The 17,770-nt window shown below is 43.9% G+C and overlaps 1 protein-coding gene across 1 annotated transcript in view; it reads right to left on the reverse strand.

Moving 5' to 3' along the window:
• Window positions 1–16,889, reverse strand: part of LOC126470875 (nose resistant to fluoxetine protein 6-like) — a 109,021-nt gene extending 92,132 nt beyond the window's left edge. Inside the window, exons 1-5 of the mRNA XM_050098891.1 lie at window positions 16,850–16,889; window positions 13,103–13,278; window positions 10,008–10,195; window positions 4,131–4,333; window positions 3,950–4,036 (exon numbers count right to left, since the gene is read on the reverse strand). Of these exons, the coding sequence (XP_049954848.1) occupies window positions 3,950–4,036; window positions 4,131–4,333; window positions 10,008–10,195; window positions 13,103–13,278; window positions 16,850–16,889 (694 nt within the window). The remainder of the gene's footprint in view (window positions 1–3,949; window positions 4,037–4,130; window positions 4,334–10,007; window positions 10,196–13,102; window positions 13,279–16,849) is intronic.
• Window positions 16,890–17,770: the final 881 nt, after the last annotated feature.

Raw genomic sequence — 17,770 nt, forward strand, 5'->3', positions numbered from 1 at the left:
AAGCCTGTAAACTGTCTTTTCTTCAGCTGCTTGTGTGTTTTATTTTTAAAGACATTTAATAAGAGATGATGTATCTCTGAAGGTAATATATTAAATAGTTTTATACCTACATATTTACAACTACAGTGTATTTTCTGAACTCTAATTGTAAGTATATCTATCTTTATCGTGGTGATCGTTTCTCCCTATGTAGGTTGGTGTCAACAAAATACTTTCCCATTTGGAGGAGAAAGTTGGTGATTGGAATTTCTTGAGAAGATTCTGTCGCAATGAAAAACACCTTTCTTTTAATGATGTCCAGCCCAAATCCTGTATCATTTCAGTGACACTCTCTCCCATATTACACGATAACACAAAATGTGCTGCCCTTCTTTGAACTTTTTCGATGTACTCCGTCAGTCCTATCTGGTAAGGATCTCACACCGTGAGCAGTATTTTAAAGAGGACGGACAAGCGTAGTATAAGCAGTCTCCTTAGTAGATCTGTTAGCTACATTTTCTAAGTGTCCTGCCAATAAAACACAGTCTTTGGTTAGCCTTCCCCACAACATTTTCTATGTGTTGCTTACAATTTAAGTTGTTCATAATTGTAATTCCTAGGTATTTCGTTGAATTTACGACCTTTAGACTTGACTGGTTTGTTGTGTAACCGAAGTTTAACGAATTCCTTTTAGCACTCATGTGGATGACCTCACACTTTTCGTTATTTAGGGTCAACTGCCAGTTTTCGCACCATTCAGATTGTAATTCTAAATCGTTTTGCAATTTTTTTTGATATTCTGATGACTTTATTAGTGGATAAACGACAGCGTCATCTGCAAACAACCTCAGACGCCTCCGCAGATTGTCTCCCAAATCGTTTATGTAGATAAGGAACAGCAAAGGGCCTATAACACTACCTTGGGGAACGCCAGAAATCACTTCTGTTTTACTTGACAACATTCCGTCAATTACTACAAACTGCGACCTCTCTGACAGAATGCCACAAATCTAGCCACATAACTGAGACGATGTTCCATAAGCACGCAATTTCACTATAAGCCGCTTGTGTGGTACAGTGTCAAAAGCCTTCCGGGAATCCAGAAATACGGAATCGATCTGAAATCCCTTGTGAACACTTTATGCGAAAAAAGAGCTACCGGTAGCTGTGTTTCACAAGAACGATGTTTTCTAAACCGATGTTGCCTATGTTCCAGAATCCTGCTGCATCATATGGGCCTGTAATTAAGTGGATTACTCCTATTTCCTTTCTTGAATATTGGTATGACCTGTGCAACTTTGCACTCTTTGGGTACGGATCTTTCGTCGAGCGAATGGTTGTATATGATTGTTAAGCATGGAGCTAGTGCATCAGCATACACTGAAAGGAGCGTAATTGATATACAGTCTGGACCAGAAGACTTCTTTTTTGAAGTGATTTAACTTGCTTCATTATTCCGAGGATATATAATTTTACGTTACTCAGTTGGCAGCTGTTCTTGATTCGAATTCTGGAATATTTACTTCGTCTTCTTTTGTAAAGGCATTTCGGAAGGCGGTGTTTAGTAACTGCTTTGGAAGCACTGTCTTCGATAGACAGTGCTATTGCGCAGGAAGGCATTGACTGTGTCTTGCCGCTGGCATATTTCACATACGACCAGAATCTCCTTGGATTTTCTGCCAGGTTTCGAGATAAAGTTTCGTTGTGGAAACTGCTATAAGCATCTCGCATTGAAGTCCGCTCTAAATTTCGAACTTCTGTAAAAGATCGCCAATCTTGGGGATTTTGCGTCTGTTTAATTGTAGCATGTTTGTTTCGTTGTTTCTGCAACAGTGTTCTGACCAGTTTTGTGTACCAAGGAGGAACAGCTCCGTCGTTTGTTAATTTATTTGGTATACATCTCTCAATTGCTACCAATACTATTTCTTTGAATTCAGGCCACATCCGGTCTACACTTATATTATTAATTTGTAAATGTGGAACTGACCACTATACGTCATGAGAGTCAGACCTGCCAGTATAAAAGAAGGCGGAGTGTTTTGTGTTGTCAGCAGAGAAGCAGTAACAGTACAATTGTCTCTCGGAACAGCTCAGTGACTTCGAACATCAATTAGTCATTGGATGTCACCCAAGTAACAAATACATCAGGAAAACTTCAACCCATCTGAAGCTGCCCAAGTCAACTGTTGGTGATGCAGTTGTGAAGTGGAAATGCAGAGGAACAAACACAGCTAAGCCAAGACCAGGCAGACCTCATGCACAGACGGACAGAAACCGTCGAGCATTGTGGAGCGTTGTTATAAAAAATCCCATGAAATCAGTGAAAGGAACCACTCGCAAGTACCCAAGTGGACCCAGCAGTCCAGCCAGCACAATGACCGCACACAGGGAGTTAAAAAGGCTAGGGTACAATGTCGAGCAGCTGCTTGTAAGCCGCATGTGTCTATAGTCAGTGCTAAGTGACACGTCAGTTGGTGCGAAGAACAACGCCACTGGACAGGGGATGACTGGAAACGAGTGGTTTGGAGTGATACCCTGTGCCAATCAATGAGAGGGTTTGGGTTTGGCAAATGGCGGGAGAAAGTTGTCAGCCGTCATGGGTAGTGCCAACAGTAGTGAAGTACGGAGGCGTTACGGTATGGGGTGTTTTTCGTGGTTAGGGTGTGGTTCTGTTATTGCTCGGAAGTCATAAAGAGCTTCTGTGAGGCGATGATTTGTGGATATTAACATTCCTGAAATGGATTGACCTGCCCAAAATCCTGACCTGGGATTAGAACGTCCACTTCACCTCATAACCCTGTCTTATCAGGATCATTCCGAAATTTTGAAATTATTTTAATCGTAATTCTTTTGAAGATCATATCTTTTCTTCCCTAATGTAGCGCTGCATCTGGGCAGTGCACTGGTTTGGGTTGCTCAGAACAGATGTTTTGTGGCATTTGTTTGCAGAATTCAATAAGCTGTTTGCCTAGAAGGAACGGTATCCACTGAGTACAGATCTCTCAAATCCGAAGATTCATGCTCGAGATAAAAAACCGCTACCGATCCAATCTCGAGAGTGTATTTAATTTGTTGATAGGCTGAGTGGGGATATGAATCTTGTTTTTCCCAGTAGTGGCCGTTATCTGACATCTCGACCGACTTTCAGCTCTTACATCAAACCATTACAATGGCGAGTTATTGCTAAGAAAGTCGCCAAACACCTGCTGCAAATGTTTCGAACACTAATTTCGTTTTAGTCATGCATTTACAACTGAGGTAGATAGAAAACTAGCGGAGAAATTGCGTCCTACCCAGTAGGCTGAGCAAGTCGTAACTAGCACGACTTATTGGAACTGAAATATTCAACACTAAACCAGGAAGCCACAGAAAATTCCGAGTGATCCTCTCAGTGCCGTCTCAGTCGACCGTGCTAGCATTTGAATGACGTTAATGTGACAAGGGATTTGACGAATCAGAGTAAACCGACATTTCTGTTATTCACGAAAATGATTTATTTTGGGAAATATGTTTACTACTCTACAGGAAAACAATTACACAAAAACAAAAACAAACGCCGTCCGAACAGATCTTGAAGGCCCAACGGCACCGACCGACCGCCGCGTTAGCCTCAGCTCTAAGGCGTCACCGGATGCGGATACGGAGGGGCATGTGATCAGCACACCGCTCTCCGGGCCGTATGTCAGTTTTCATGACGGTGTCGCTACTTTTCAATCAAGCAGCTTCTCTGTTGGCATCACCTCGCTTGCCAACAGCACTCGGCAGACGACGAGAGCCGGTGTTACCACTACGGCAAGGACGTTAGCAAATACACGAAAACATGCAAATTTATTGAAACTTGAAAGTGAAATGCAACCTTGCATGATGTATTTGCTTCATTACGGTGGAAACTTAGTATGTCGTCGTGTTAATGATACTATGTAATTTGTAGACACTTGTACACACACAAACACAAAGTGCCCTTACATACCTAATCGCTGTCGCGGTTTTGTTTCAGTTACCGGAATGTCTGCTCCCTCAGCCGCAGGACTTACGTTCCTGTTACAGCGGCATATATCTGAAACATCAACACATGCTGTTTTTTTTAACTTTGCACAATGGTGTACTTCCTTCAAAATATATTTAAAATAAATGTAAGAATTTAAGATTACCATTGTTATTCACATTCGGTTGACAACTTTTCCTTTTATCTGGAAGCTTCCCATTCGGTGTTTTACCGTTTGAAATTGTCGTAATTTCATATTTGTAATCATTTTTCACCACCGGTAGCTGACTCTTTTGCTTCGTGTTACTCCAGTAGTAGTCATATCCTGTCCCTATTGCCAGAAATATCACCATCACAGATGATACTGAACTGAAAATAAGCAGAATGCAACTAAGTAGCTTGTATGTACACTAAGAAAAATAAATGACATTGTGAGACACATGTGCCCCACATATATTCTCTCTCTCTTCTTGTCCGCAGCAACTTTCTCTCTCTGACACACATACACACACACACACACACACACACACACACACACACACACACACACACACACATGCTCTGAAGAACACACTTCTGAGAAATTATCGAGTCTCTTGCGGCCACGTCTTACCAGGGTTGTCGTTCGATTCGCGATATTTTGTAGACGACTTTTGCTGGTTTTTCTAAGGTTTAGAAAATGCCTGTGAGTTATAAGCAGTCTTTCCGAACAAAGGTTAACAAACAACGTGATCAACAGCATAAAACAGAAGAACGTCCTAAACTAAACCACGTGAATGACTATACATATTATGTGCTTTGTTCTATAAATAACAAAACTCAATAAGGGGGGGGGGGGGGGGGGCGGCTCTGAGCACTATGGGACTCAACATCTTAGGTCATAAGTCCCCTAGAACTTAGAACTACTTAAACCTAACTAACCTAAGGACATCGCACACACCCATGCCCGTAGCAGTCCCGCGGTTCCGGACTGCAGCGCCAGAACCGCTAGACCACCGCGGCCGGCTAACAAAACCCAACACTGTGTATTAAAGTAATAACGAATAGGGATCTGCGTATCAGTATGGACAACAATAAGAAACTGAGTTGCTTTTCAATCTCAGTACAGTGTCTGAAGAGTGAATCTACAGAGTGTTTCCGTAATAGCGTACAAAAATTGGGCCGGCCGCGGTGGTCGTGCGGTTCCAGGCGCTCCAGTTCGGAGCCGCGCTGCTGGTACGGTCGCAGGTTCGAATCCTGCCTCGGGCATGGATGTGTGTGATGTCCTTAGGTTAGTTAGGTTTAATTAGTTCTAAGTTCTAGGGGACTGATGACCACAGCAGTTGAGTCCCATAGTGCTCAGAGCCATGTGAACCATTTGAACAAAAATTGAATAGGACATAGAGGACGCGCCAGTGAACAATTTGAAGTAGGGAACCTGGGGTTGGAGAAGCCAACTTAAGGATACAATAGGAATAAAATCACATTACCGTGTACTTTTTTATTTACATTAGTCACAATTATTTGCAAATAACATCACTGACACAATGAACGTACCATTTGTACATTATCTTACAAAATGTGCTAAAACTAAAGGCCATCAACTTCAATGCAAGCATGACAAGGGCGAACAAGATTCTGACGCACCCTGACAAATATCCCTGGTGTGTTTCGAGTCACATCACAGGCGGCTACAATTCTTGCAACTAATTCCACCTCCGTATCCACTGGGGTCTCATACACAAGCGACTTTAGATATCGCCGTAGGAAATAGTCAAGGGGATTCAGGTCAGGTGAGCTCGCAGGCCATGGAATAGGACTTCCCCTTACAATATAGCGACCAGGAAATACAGCATTGAGATAGTTGCGGACATCCACACTGGAGCGAGCCTGTGCATCGTCATGTTGTATCCACATCCACCCACGCACAGCAAAGAATACGTTCTCCAACAACTCAGGCAGAACTCTTTGCACGAATCCCTAGTACAGGTGACCATTCAGATGGCCAGGTAGAAGATATGGCCCAATGAGCTTGTCGCCTACAAAGCCGGATGATGCCTGTTGGGAAATCTTTCCTTTTATAGTCTTTCAACAGCGAGAGCATTGCAACGTACTTCCCCATACACAAGGTGCATGTCAGTGAGTTCTGCGAAACTGTACCGATACTGCTCCATCGTATTGTACAGTATGTCTCTGAAAAGCACTGAGTAATGCATGGGTCTGTCGTTGATTCATAGCACGTTCTCTCATGGGTCAGTGTAAATACGGTACAACAGTGCCACCTTATGGACAAGTAAAGTAAAATAACCTGCATCATGATTTCCTGGTAATCAGGCTCGTCCTCCTTGTTTCCTTGCAGGAGGTAAAGAATGTACATGTAAGTAAATAGTACAGTACGTGTAAGCTTGTACACAAATTAGTTGTAAATAACGTAATGCTGGACAAGGCGGTAGACAAGTTTACTTCCATATCCCCTTCAGTTGCCTTTCCGGCCCCAGGTTTCCTACCTCTGATTGTTCAGTGGAGCATCCTCTATGTCCTGTTCAATTTTTGCACGCTCTTACGTAAACACCCTGTATATCGAGTAGATGAAAATTTTGCGTAGTTGTGGGTGTTACACGAAATGAAAGGCTGGAAGTACCTATTTCTCTCTCAAGAGAACGAAAAGGCCGCTGTGCTTGATATTCCTATCAGACAGACCGAGCGATATTGACAGTGCCCCACGCCCTCACACTACACGACATAACGGACATACACTCCTGGAAATGGAAAAAAGAACACATTGACACCGGTGTGTCAGACCCACCATACTTGCTCCGGACACTGTGAGAGGGCTGTACAAGCAATGATCACGCGCACGGCACAGCGGACACACCAGGAACCGCGGTGTAGGCCGTCGAATGGCGCTAGCTGCGCAGCATTTGTGCACCGCCGCCGTCAGTGTCAGCCAGTTTGCCGTGGCATACGGAGCTCCATCGCAGTCTTTAACACTGGTAGCATGCCGCGACAGCGTGGACGTGAACCGTATGTGCAGTTGACGGACTTTGAGCGAGGGCGTATAGTGGGCATGCGGGAGGCCGGGTGGACGTACCGCCGAATTGCTCAACACGTGGGGCGTGAGGTCTCCACAGTACATCGATGTTGTCGCCAGTGGTCGGCGGAAGGTGCACGTGCCCGTCGACCTGGGACCGAACCGCAGCGACGCACGGATGCACGCCAAGACCGTAGGATCCTACGCAGTGCCGTAGGGGACCACACCGCCACTTCCCAGCAAATTAGGGACACTGTTGCTCCTGGGGTATCGGCGAGGACCATTCGCAACCGTCTCCATGAAGCTGGGCTACGGTCCCGCACACCGTTAGGCCGTCTTCCGCTCACGCCCCAACATCGTGCAGCCCGCCTCCAGTGGTGTCGCGACAGGCGTGAATGGAGGGACGAATGGAGACGTGTCGTCTTCAGCGATGAGAGTCGCTTCTGCCTTGGTGCCAATGATGGTCGTATGCGTGTTTGGCGCCGTGCAGGTGAGCGCCACAATCAGGACTGCATACGACCGAGGCACACAGGGCCAACACCCGGCATCATGGTGTGGGGAGCGATCTCCTACACTGGCCGTACACCACTGGTGATCGTCGAGGGGACACTGAATAGTGCACGGTACATCCAAACTGTCATCGAACCCATCGTTCTACCATTCCTAGACCGGCAAGGGAACTTGCTGTTCCAACAGGACAATGCACGTCCGCATGTATCCCATGCCACCCAACGTGCTCTAGAAGGTGTAAGTCAACTACCCTGGCCAGCAAGATCTCCGGATCTGTCCCCCATTGAGCATGTTTGGGACTGGATGAAGCGTCGTCTCACGCGGTCTGCACGTCCAGCACGAACGCTGGTCCAACTGGGGCGCCAGGTGGAAATGGCATGGCAAGCCGTTCCACAGGACTACATCCAGCATCTCTACGATCGTCTCCATGGGAGAATAGCAGCCTGCATTGCTGCGAAAGGTGGATATACACTGTACTAGTGCCGACATTGTGCATGCTCTGTTGCCTGTGTCTATGTGCCTGTGGTTCTGTCAGTGTGATCATGTGATGTATCTGACCCCAGGAATGTGTCAATAAAGTTTCCCCTTCCTGGGACAATGAATTCACGGTGTTCTTATTTCAATTTCCAGGAGTGTACTTACGTACAGACTGTTTGACCAGGAACTGTGCGCGGCACTCCTTTCTTGATTTGACGCCCATTTGTTGGTGATGGAAATTTATCTTTGTACTAGGATACGAAGCGGCAAGCTTCCACCACAGTGTTCTGCGTGAGAGCGATCTCGGTTACCAAGGGCCATCTTCAAGTTGCTCGCCTTTCTAAAGCGAAGGCTAATTTCTGTATTTTATTTCGTCTTAATACGTTATGACGGTATAGCCTTCCTCTTTCTTTAACTGAATTGGTGAACAGGATTATTTCACAACGGGAATCTACATATAAATTTATCCTCTGGTAGCACCGTTTGCACTGAAGCTGACAGCTGGCTAGTTTTTCAATAATTAAGCTTACGTGCAAATGAACAAAGACAGGTTCTCTCTTTTAGAGTGTCCTGTGTATCTAAGCTTGAGATTTGTAAATATTAAGAGCAGTGTTATAGTTCTCAACATAAAACTGTGGAGATAATGTATAGTTTCTGGAGTTTCTATTCCGCTATCTCTCGTTATGTAAATTCCTTTACACAGTAAATTTAAGGAGGTCTGCATATTGAGAACAAATCTGATTTACCAGCCACCTGCTGTTCGGATCAACTTGCTATCTACAGAGGATGGACAAAAATATAGAAACACTACAAACAGAACACATTGTTATACCTAATACGGTGTAGGAAAACCGTTTGCATCCAGAACAGCTTCCAGTCGTCTCGAAGGGATAAACACGAGTTCTGTATGGTTTTCAAGGGAATCTTAGGCCTATACAATTTTGTCTCCCAAGTTCAGATAACGATAGTGGAGGTGGACAGCGATCAGGCACCCTTCTCTCGGACGTAGACCTCAAAGGCTGAATAAAATTGTGATCTGGTGACTCTGATGGCTAAGGGAGATACAAAAATTCATCCTCGTGCCCACAAAACCAGTCAGAGACGGAGAGAGCTGTGTGAACATGTGTTCTGTCGTCTTGGAACTCGGCATACCCACTGGGGAACAAACATTTTACCATAAGATGGGCCTGATCAACCAAAATGGTCACATAATCCTTGGCAGGAATGTGACCTGGCAGAGTAACCGTGCGGCCCATGGAATACCACGAAAAGGCTGCCCAAATCATCATGTAGCCCCCGCCATGTTTCACTCTAGGGACGTAAACTCGGCCAGAAGTTGGAAACAGTGTGCAACAAGACTCAGTCGACGAAATGACGTTCTCCCACTGCTCCATAGCCCAGGTTTTATGGCTTCGGCACCACATTTTTCTGTTACGGGTATTTGCATCACTGATGAGTGATTTTGGAATTACAACTTACCCTCTAAGTCCTTGTTCGTTGAGCTCCTTACGTGTTGTTTTGGTGCTGAGAAAGTCTGTAGTGACTTTTGCTGCTGTATTCCTCTTATTTTTACCCGTAGTTACAATTCTATTCAATGACCGCCTTTCACTGAACACACACTTTCGTCCGCGTTGTGACTTAGCGGGTGATGCTTTTTCGCTTTCCCTGTGTGGGGTATATATCTCCGATACGGTGTCTCTTTAACACCAAAAACTTCGGCTCCCTTGTTTACGGAAGCACCCACTACACAAGCACCAACAATTTACCCACTTTCGAATTCATTTAGCTCCACCAGAATGCACTCAAAACTACACAGAACACTGTTCTGATCACGGCTGACAATGGCAACGTATTGAGGTGCTGTTCGTGGTGAAATACAACAGCGAAACCTGCAGGTTTGGCTAGCATCTGCATTTATGTTCAGGCATGAATTTCTCGCGATGTCTTCATATTTTTGTCCAGCCCCCGTATTATTCTTCTACTCTGGAATTAAATGGTTATTATCATATCTACCATTGGCACAACTGATAATACTGTTGTACTTACAAAAGAACCCAGAAAGTTGAGTCTTCTAGCATGTTGTACAAGTTGTGAGGAGATTTCACTTTGGTTACTAGTATACTTCTTTCTGTCCCGTCAGCATCGTTTTCTCTGATAGAGAATTCCATTACACTATAAATATCCTCGCTTTTGCAACTGTATGGCAGACAGACACCAATGAGCACCTGCTGTGGCTGTAAATAAATTATAATTGTTAGAAATATTCACTAAATAGCAACAAGTGTTTTTATTCTACAAAATTTCACTATCCAGCATATCTATAATGTCGACAAATATACCGGCCTCATGATTGCAGTTTTAGGAGTTTATTAACAGTAAACAGAAGACAAGAATGTATGTCGTGAACGGAAGCAACAGAATATTGTTGATGAGTCTCATACCTCATCTGCAAGCATATTAAATTAATAACATCGAAATAAGAGTGATGTATCCTAAAAAATATTATTTTGTGAAGAATCGCATAACCAAATAAATCTGGTGACTACATGAAGCTATGAACGAATTAGCCAAATTATCCAAGTTTCAGCTACATATTTCAATGTTGCTGTTGTGGTCTGCACTCAGAAAACTAATTTGGTGTAGCTCTCCACGCTAGTCTATCATGTAAAAGCCTCTTCGTCTCTGAATAGCTACTGCAACCTATATCCGTTTCATCCCGCTTACTGAAGCCTAACCTTGGTCACCCTCTTCAGTTTTTATCCCCATACACTTCAATGCATTACTACAGTAACGATTCATTGATGCCTCAAGATGTGTCCTAACAATTGATCCCTTTTTTTAGTCAAGTTGCTCTATAAATTTCTTATTTCCCCAGTTTGATTTAGTACTTCCCCATCCATATGTTATACTGAGCTGACAAGTCATGGGAGAGCGATATGCACATATGACAGTAGTATCGTGTGCACATAGTACAAAAGGGCAGTGCATTAACGGAGCTGTCATTTGTACTCAGGTGTTTCATTTGAAAAGGTTTCCGACGCAATTATGGCCGTACGACGGGAATTAACAGACTTTAAACGCGGAACGGTAATTCGAGCCAGACGATTCCATTTCGGAACTCCTTATGGAATTCAATATTCCGAGATCCACAGTGCCAAGAGTGTGCAGAGAATACCATATTTCATGCACTACGTTTCACCACAGACAACGGAGTGGTCGACGGCCTTTGCTTAACGACCGAGGCCAGCGGCGTTTGCATAGAGTTGTCAGTGCTAACAGACATGCAGCATGGCGTGAAATAACGGCAGAAATCAATGTGGCACGTATGAAGAACGTATTAGTTGGGACAGTGTGGCGAAATTTGGCGTTAATGGGCTGTGGCCGCAGACGACCGACGCGAGAGCCTTTGCTGACAGCATGTCATCGCCTGCAGCGCCTCTCCTGGGCTCGTGACCATGTCGGTTGGACTCTTAAGACAGCTGGAAAAGCGTGACCTGGTCAGATGAGTCCCGCTTTCAGTTAGTAACAACTGATGGTAGAGTTCGAGTATGGCTCAGACCCCACGAAGCCATGGACTCAAGTTGTCAACAAGGCACTGTGCAAGCTGGTGGTGGCTCCTTAATGGTGTGGGCTGTGTTTACATGGAATGGACTGGGTGCTCTGGTCCAACTGCTACTCCGGCTACTTGGAGACTATCTGCATCCATTCTTGGACTTCAGTTCCCATACAACGATGCCATTTTGATGGATGACACTGCTCAATGTCACCAGGCCACAATTGTTCTGGACAGTTCATGCGAGTGATTTCGCCAACCAGATCGCCCGACATGAATCCTGTAGAACAGTTATGGGACATAACCGACAGGTCAATTCGTACACAAAATTCTGCACCGGCAACACTTCCACAATTATGGACGGGTACAAGGGCAGCATGGCTCAGTATTTCTACAAGGGACTTCCAATGATTTGTTGAGTGCATGTCACGTCGAGCAGCTGCACTATGGAGACGTGACATTATACTATGAGGTGACCCATGACCTTTATCACCTCACTGAACATTCTCTTTAGAGCGACAATCGTCAGTTATTTTGCTGCCTATATAGCAAAATCCACTGACTTTCTTAGTGTCTCATTTCCTAATCTAATTCCCTCAGTATCGTATGAACAATTTTGACAAGATTCCATTATCCTTGTCTCATTTTTGTTGATGTTCATCTTATAATTTTTGTTCAAGGCACTATCCACTCCGTTAAGCTGCTTTTTCAAGTCCTTTGTAGTCCCACAGAATTGCAGTGTCATTGGCAAATCTCAAAGTTTTAATTTCTTCTCCTTAAACTTTCATTCTTTTCCTAAATTTCTCCTTGGCTTCCATCACATTTTGCTCAAAGTGCTGATTAAATAACATCGGTGATTGGTTACAACCCTGATTCACTTCACTCTAAACTACTGATTCCCTTTCAAGTCCCTCGACTCTTAGGACTGCAGGCTGATTTCTGTACAACTTCCGTATAACCTGTATTTTATTTCTGCTGCTTTCAGACTTTCAACAAACATCATCAAAAGCGTTCTCTAAATCTAGATACGACATTGAATTAAATAATGAGAACGCTTTACGCAGCTCCGATGCTGGCGGATTCCAGCCTGTACAGCCATAACCTTAGCAAAAAACAATGATATCCAACACATTGAATGTTTTAAGCAGTCTCTGCCTAATATCCGGTGTTTGTGTAGCTATTGTACCACCACTTTCTGTTTTTATATCTGGCGCATTTCTCCCTATTCTTATGGAAAGTTTCCCAGAGAACCTAACAAACACTGTATCATTATACTCCTCGATAAGAGGAGTGCTCTCGAATGTCATTAGACAGTAAACTGGTTCTTTACCGAGGTAGCTTAAAAAGCTTAATCTATTGAGCGCACAGAAAAATACAAAACTTCTGTTCATTACCATTAATCAAAAACTTTTTCTGTATTCTGAAAAATCTTTGATAGAGTGTGTCTGTGTTTGGTGAGACGTCAAATATTGTACCGAAATTCGTCACTTTAGTTTTATAACGCAATGAAAACTGTACTTCAGGAATGTCCGTCCGTTTTCGTGTTTGTATTTCGATGGAGCTGACTATTGCGTGTTTTGGTACTTACGTGGTGACCGGGCAGCCCAATCAGAGAGAGATTTAGGCTCACAGACGAGAATCCTAGTGCAAATGGCAGCTCCCCGGTGATGTTCAGGTTCAGCTGATCACACTGGGCTTTGGAACCAGTCCAATACTCGTTGCCCCAGAATATTCCGGAGCTGTATCTTCCATTGGCGTCGCTCACTGGAAAATAAATGACAGTTACAGTTACGTGCGCCCTTGGTACACGATATTTAGTGATGAAACAATTAGTTTGCTAGCGGATTTCCTTATTTAGTTCAGTACTATTTCATTATTTACTGACAGATATCTGTACCTGATTCAGTACTGTAACAGTTATTGCCTACAGGTATGAGACAGAATAACGTGGGCACACGTAGCGGGAAGTTTAAGTGAACATTGAAGTAAAGTGAAATGAGATATTCATATGAGATCGGTTAATCCGTAAATAGTTTTCGTAGCCCTATTCTCCAATGATAATACACATTCTGCAGGGTCAGTAGTTTTCGTCTGTTTAAATCACTTTACATTTTAATATTCAGGTCAGTTATAAGGGGCGATCAAAAAGTTTTTGTTCGAAGTCCGTAAAGTCAAGAATCTATATGCCAATCAGACAAAATCACTGCGAGCATTGAGACAATCATCCCATCCACTCACAAGATGGAAGATACCAGTTTGGTAAAATCCTGCGTGCTGCTGCGTGAAGAAGTCCGTAATTGCCTGCTGCATATCCACGTCCGACAGGAATCGCCGACCCTTCAAGGCGTTATTCGAGGGGCCAAAGGCGTGATAATCGCATGGGGCGCGTTCAGGACTGTAGGAGGGGTGCACGAGTTTCTCCCACTTGAGTTGGCACGTAATGGATGAGGTTGGCTTCCCAAATCGACCGACATCTTGTGTCGAATCGCGAACTTGCACGATTTCCACAACGGTGCTTTTAGATAACATCCTGCCCCATACACATTCTTCGTTCTCCGAAGGATGTCTATTGGTTTAGTCCTTTTTGGATACATTTGTTAATTACGTCGCCCACACTAAGCCCTAGCCTACATGTCGCTCCTTATGTATCCACATCAGCGTGTCGTTACGTTGCATGTACGCAGCAACACCGCCCTCAAACCAACTTTTTGATCGCCACTTATACACTACTGGTCATTGAAATTGCTACACCACGAAGATGACGCGCTACAGACGCGAAATTTAACCGACAGGAAGAAGATGCTGTGATATGCAAATGATTAGCTTTTTAGAGCAGCCCCGGTGGCGACACCTACAACGTGCTGACATGAGGAAAGTTTCCAACCGATTTCTCATACACAAACAGCAGTTGACCGGCGTTGCCTGGTGAAACGTTGTTGTGATGCCTCGTGTAGGGAGGAGAAAAGCGTACCGTCACGTTTCCGACTTTGATAAAGGTCGGATTGTAGCCTATCGCGATTGCGATTTATCGTATCGCGACATTGCTGCTCGCGTTGGTCGAGATCCAATGACTGTTAGTAGAATATGGAATCGGTGGGTTCAGGAGGGTAACACGGAACGTCGTGCTGGATCGCAACGGTCTCGTATCACTAGCAGTCGAGATGACAGGCATCTTATCCGCATGGCTGTAACGGATCGTGCAGCCACGTCTCGATCCCTGAGTGAACAGGTGGGGACGTTTGCAAAACAACCATCTGCACGAACAGTTCGACGACGTTTGCAGCAGCATGGACTATCAGCTCGGAGACAATGGCTGCGGTTACCCTTGACGCTGCATCACAGACAGGGGCGCCTGCAATGGTGTACTCTACGACGAACCTGGGTGCACGAATCGCAAAACGTCATTTTTTCGGATGAATCCAGGTTCTGTTTACGGCATCATGATGGTCGCATCCGTATTTGGCGACATCGCGGTAAACGCACATTGGAAGCGTGTATTTGTCATCACCATACTGGCGTATCACCCGGCGTGATGGTATAGGGTGCCATTGGTTACATGTCTCGGTCACCTCTTGTTTGCATTGACGGCACTCTGAACAGTGGACGTTACATTTCAGATGTGTTACGACCCGTGGCTCTACCCTTGATTCGATCCCTGCGAAACCTTACATTTCAGCAGGATAATGCACGACCGCATGTTTCAGGTCCTGTACGGGCCTTTCTGGATGCAGAAAAAGTTCGACTGCTGCCCTGGCCAGCACATTCTCCAGATCTCTCAGCAATTGAAAACGTCTGGTCAATGGTGGCCGAGCAACTGGCTCGTCACAATACGCCAGTCACTACTCTTAATGAACTGTGGTATGGCGTTGAAGCTGCATGGGCAGCTGTACCTGTACACGCCATCCAAGCTCTGTTTGACTCAATGCCCAGGCGTATCAAGACCGTTATTACGGCCAGAGGTGGTTGTTATGGGTACTGATTTCTCAGGACCTATGCACCAAAATTGCGTGAAAATGTAATCACATGTCAATTCTAGTGTAATATGTTTGTCCAATGAATACCCGTTTATCATCTGCATTTCTTCTTGGTGTAGCAATTTTAATGGCCAGTAGTGTACATTCGTATTTTAAAGTTAGTTAATATCGTTTCGGAAATCATGAAATTTCTCCATTTAACATCAATGGTCCACTATAGTTTGTGGGTTCTAAACAATTGAAACTGTACTGCGGCATGAAATCTTCGGCGTGTACAGTTCCACTCGCCACTAGCTGAATGAAATATCAAAAAAAGGAAAAAAGTACACGAGAAGCCAGAGAACGGTGATCGTTGAAACATAATAGATGAACATGACATATGCTACCCCTTAATGGTCGTATATCTGCCAGGGAGGACCATTTCACAGTTTACTCGTTCTGTTCAGAATCCGCAGCTGTTATACATTACATGTAAATTGAAGGTGGAGAGTGAAGAAAGGAAGGGGATCACTGGTATTAGTTGCGATGAGCCATTACGAGGGATCAGCGGAGACGAGTGAAAATGTATACCGAATCTACATTCGACTCTGGGATCTCCTGCTTACTGGGCAGGTGTGGTAATACTGCGACATCCGGGACACAGGCCTAGCTGGGTAATGGATCGACCTTCAGGGTGGATGCACAAATACGTCCGACCTCCTGTGGAAATCTCAGAGGGCGAATACGGAGGAAACGGAAACACTGTGTCACCGATGGCGCAGTGGCTACCGCACCTGCCTTGTACGCAGGAGATTCCGCGTTCGAATCCTGGTTCGGTGCACATTTTCACTCGTCGCTGCTGATTCCGCGTAATGCCCCATTACAGCTGACACCAGTGGTCCCCTCCCTTTCCTTCCTTCCGTCACCTCTCCACCTTCGCTTAACATATAAGTGAAATTGGTAATAAAAATAACAATATAGTTCTCACATGCGTACAGTTTCTGAAAGAACAAACACAGGGTAAAAAAAAGTCTCAGATTTCCTGGTTATCCTTACATATTTTTTTGTAGGGACTTGGGACTCAGAGAATAAAAATGAAACATAACAAGTGAATCTTATACTAATGATTGTAATTCTTATGGCAAAACGTCTGCATTGAGATGATTAATGCAAATAAGCTCACGAATTCCATGAAAATGCAGTGACGACAGAAGACCACTAGCTGGAACGAGATTCACAAACTCTAAGATCTCCGAATTCTCACAATCACAGGTGAAGTTCTTAGTTTCATAAAAACTGCAAGAAGATATGTTTCCGAAATGGGAGAAACATTATCTTAAACCTAAGGAACTTAAGTTTGTCTACAAAGATGCGCTGTTTACCTAAGACTGCAAACAAGGAACCTTTAATATCAAAATACATGTTTTGTCTGTCTCCCCTTGTTTCTGTTGATAAAGTGGTTTCATGAGAAACTGGCGTGGGGAATATACTCCAAGGGGAAGTAAAGAGTCAGCAGATTTTTGATTAAAGAAGTACCCTGAAAAGCTTCGTCACAGTAACGCTTTTTGAAACAAATCCGTGTGCTTCAGTTATTGCGGAATTGCATTATAGAAAACATCAATGTTTTTAATATGAGTACCATTTTTTAACTACTCTATTCCAGTACTGAATAAGTTATTGGAGTACAAATTAATTGTTGTAGACAGCAAATTTCGAGATTACAGTTCTCTATTGATATCCTGAAGATCGAGAAAATTGTAATTCCTGATTTTCGGGGAATATAGTTTACGAGTTCGCCTCTAGCATTCCAGTATCCCGTTTGTCCGTATAGTACTGTTAGCGTTTCTGTAATAGAGTGTTAACTTATGTAGAACTCAACGTAAATCTAGTTCCGCATGCGGAATACGGTTGGTACTTATTAAAACCTGTTCTAACCTGTTCTAATATCATCGTAAAATATATATTTAATGTGCATTGAAATTTTTCGGTGTAATCAAGTAAGTGCATTTTCAATTAAATATAAACTCCCAGTGCTGATCTGAACGGGTGTCCTTCGTAACTGATGTCTGTGTCCTTAACCATAAAGTCACAGCTATAACGAACATAATGGAATTTTTAGTACGTATTATGACCAGCTATAAAACTTTACTGTTAAGTGGATAACTAACCATATATGTAACTTAGGATCGGCAGTCAGAACAAAAATAAAAATTCTCTTACAAACACAAGCCTGGTTTACACTGTAGCAAGTGAAGGAGACTAAGTGAACGAGAATTATCTCAGGTGTAAACGGTGGGTGAGCC

This window comes from Schistocerca serialis, chromosome 3 (assembly GCF_023864345.2).
Source record: "Schistocerca serialis cubense isolate TAMUIC-IGC-003099 chromosome 3, iqSchSeri2.2, whole genome shotgun sequence".
Lineage (NCBI taxonomy): Eukaryota > Metazoa > Arthropoda > Insecta > Orthoptera > Acrididae > Schistocerca > Schistocerca serialis.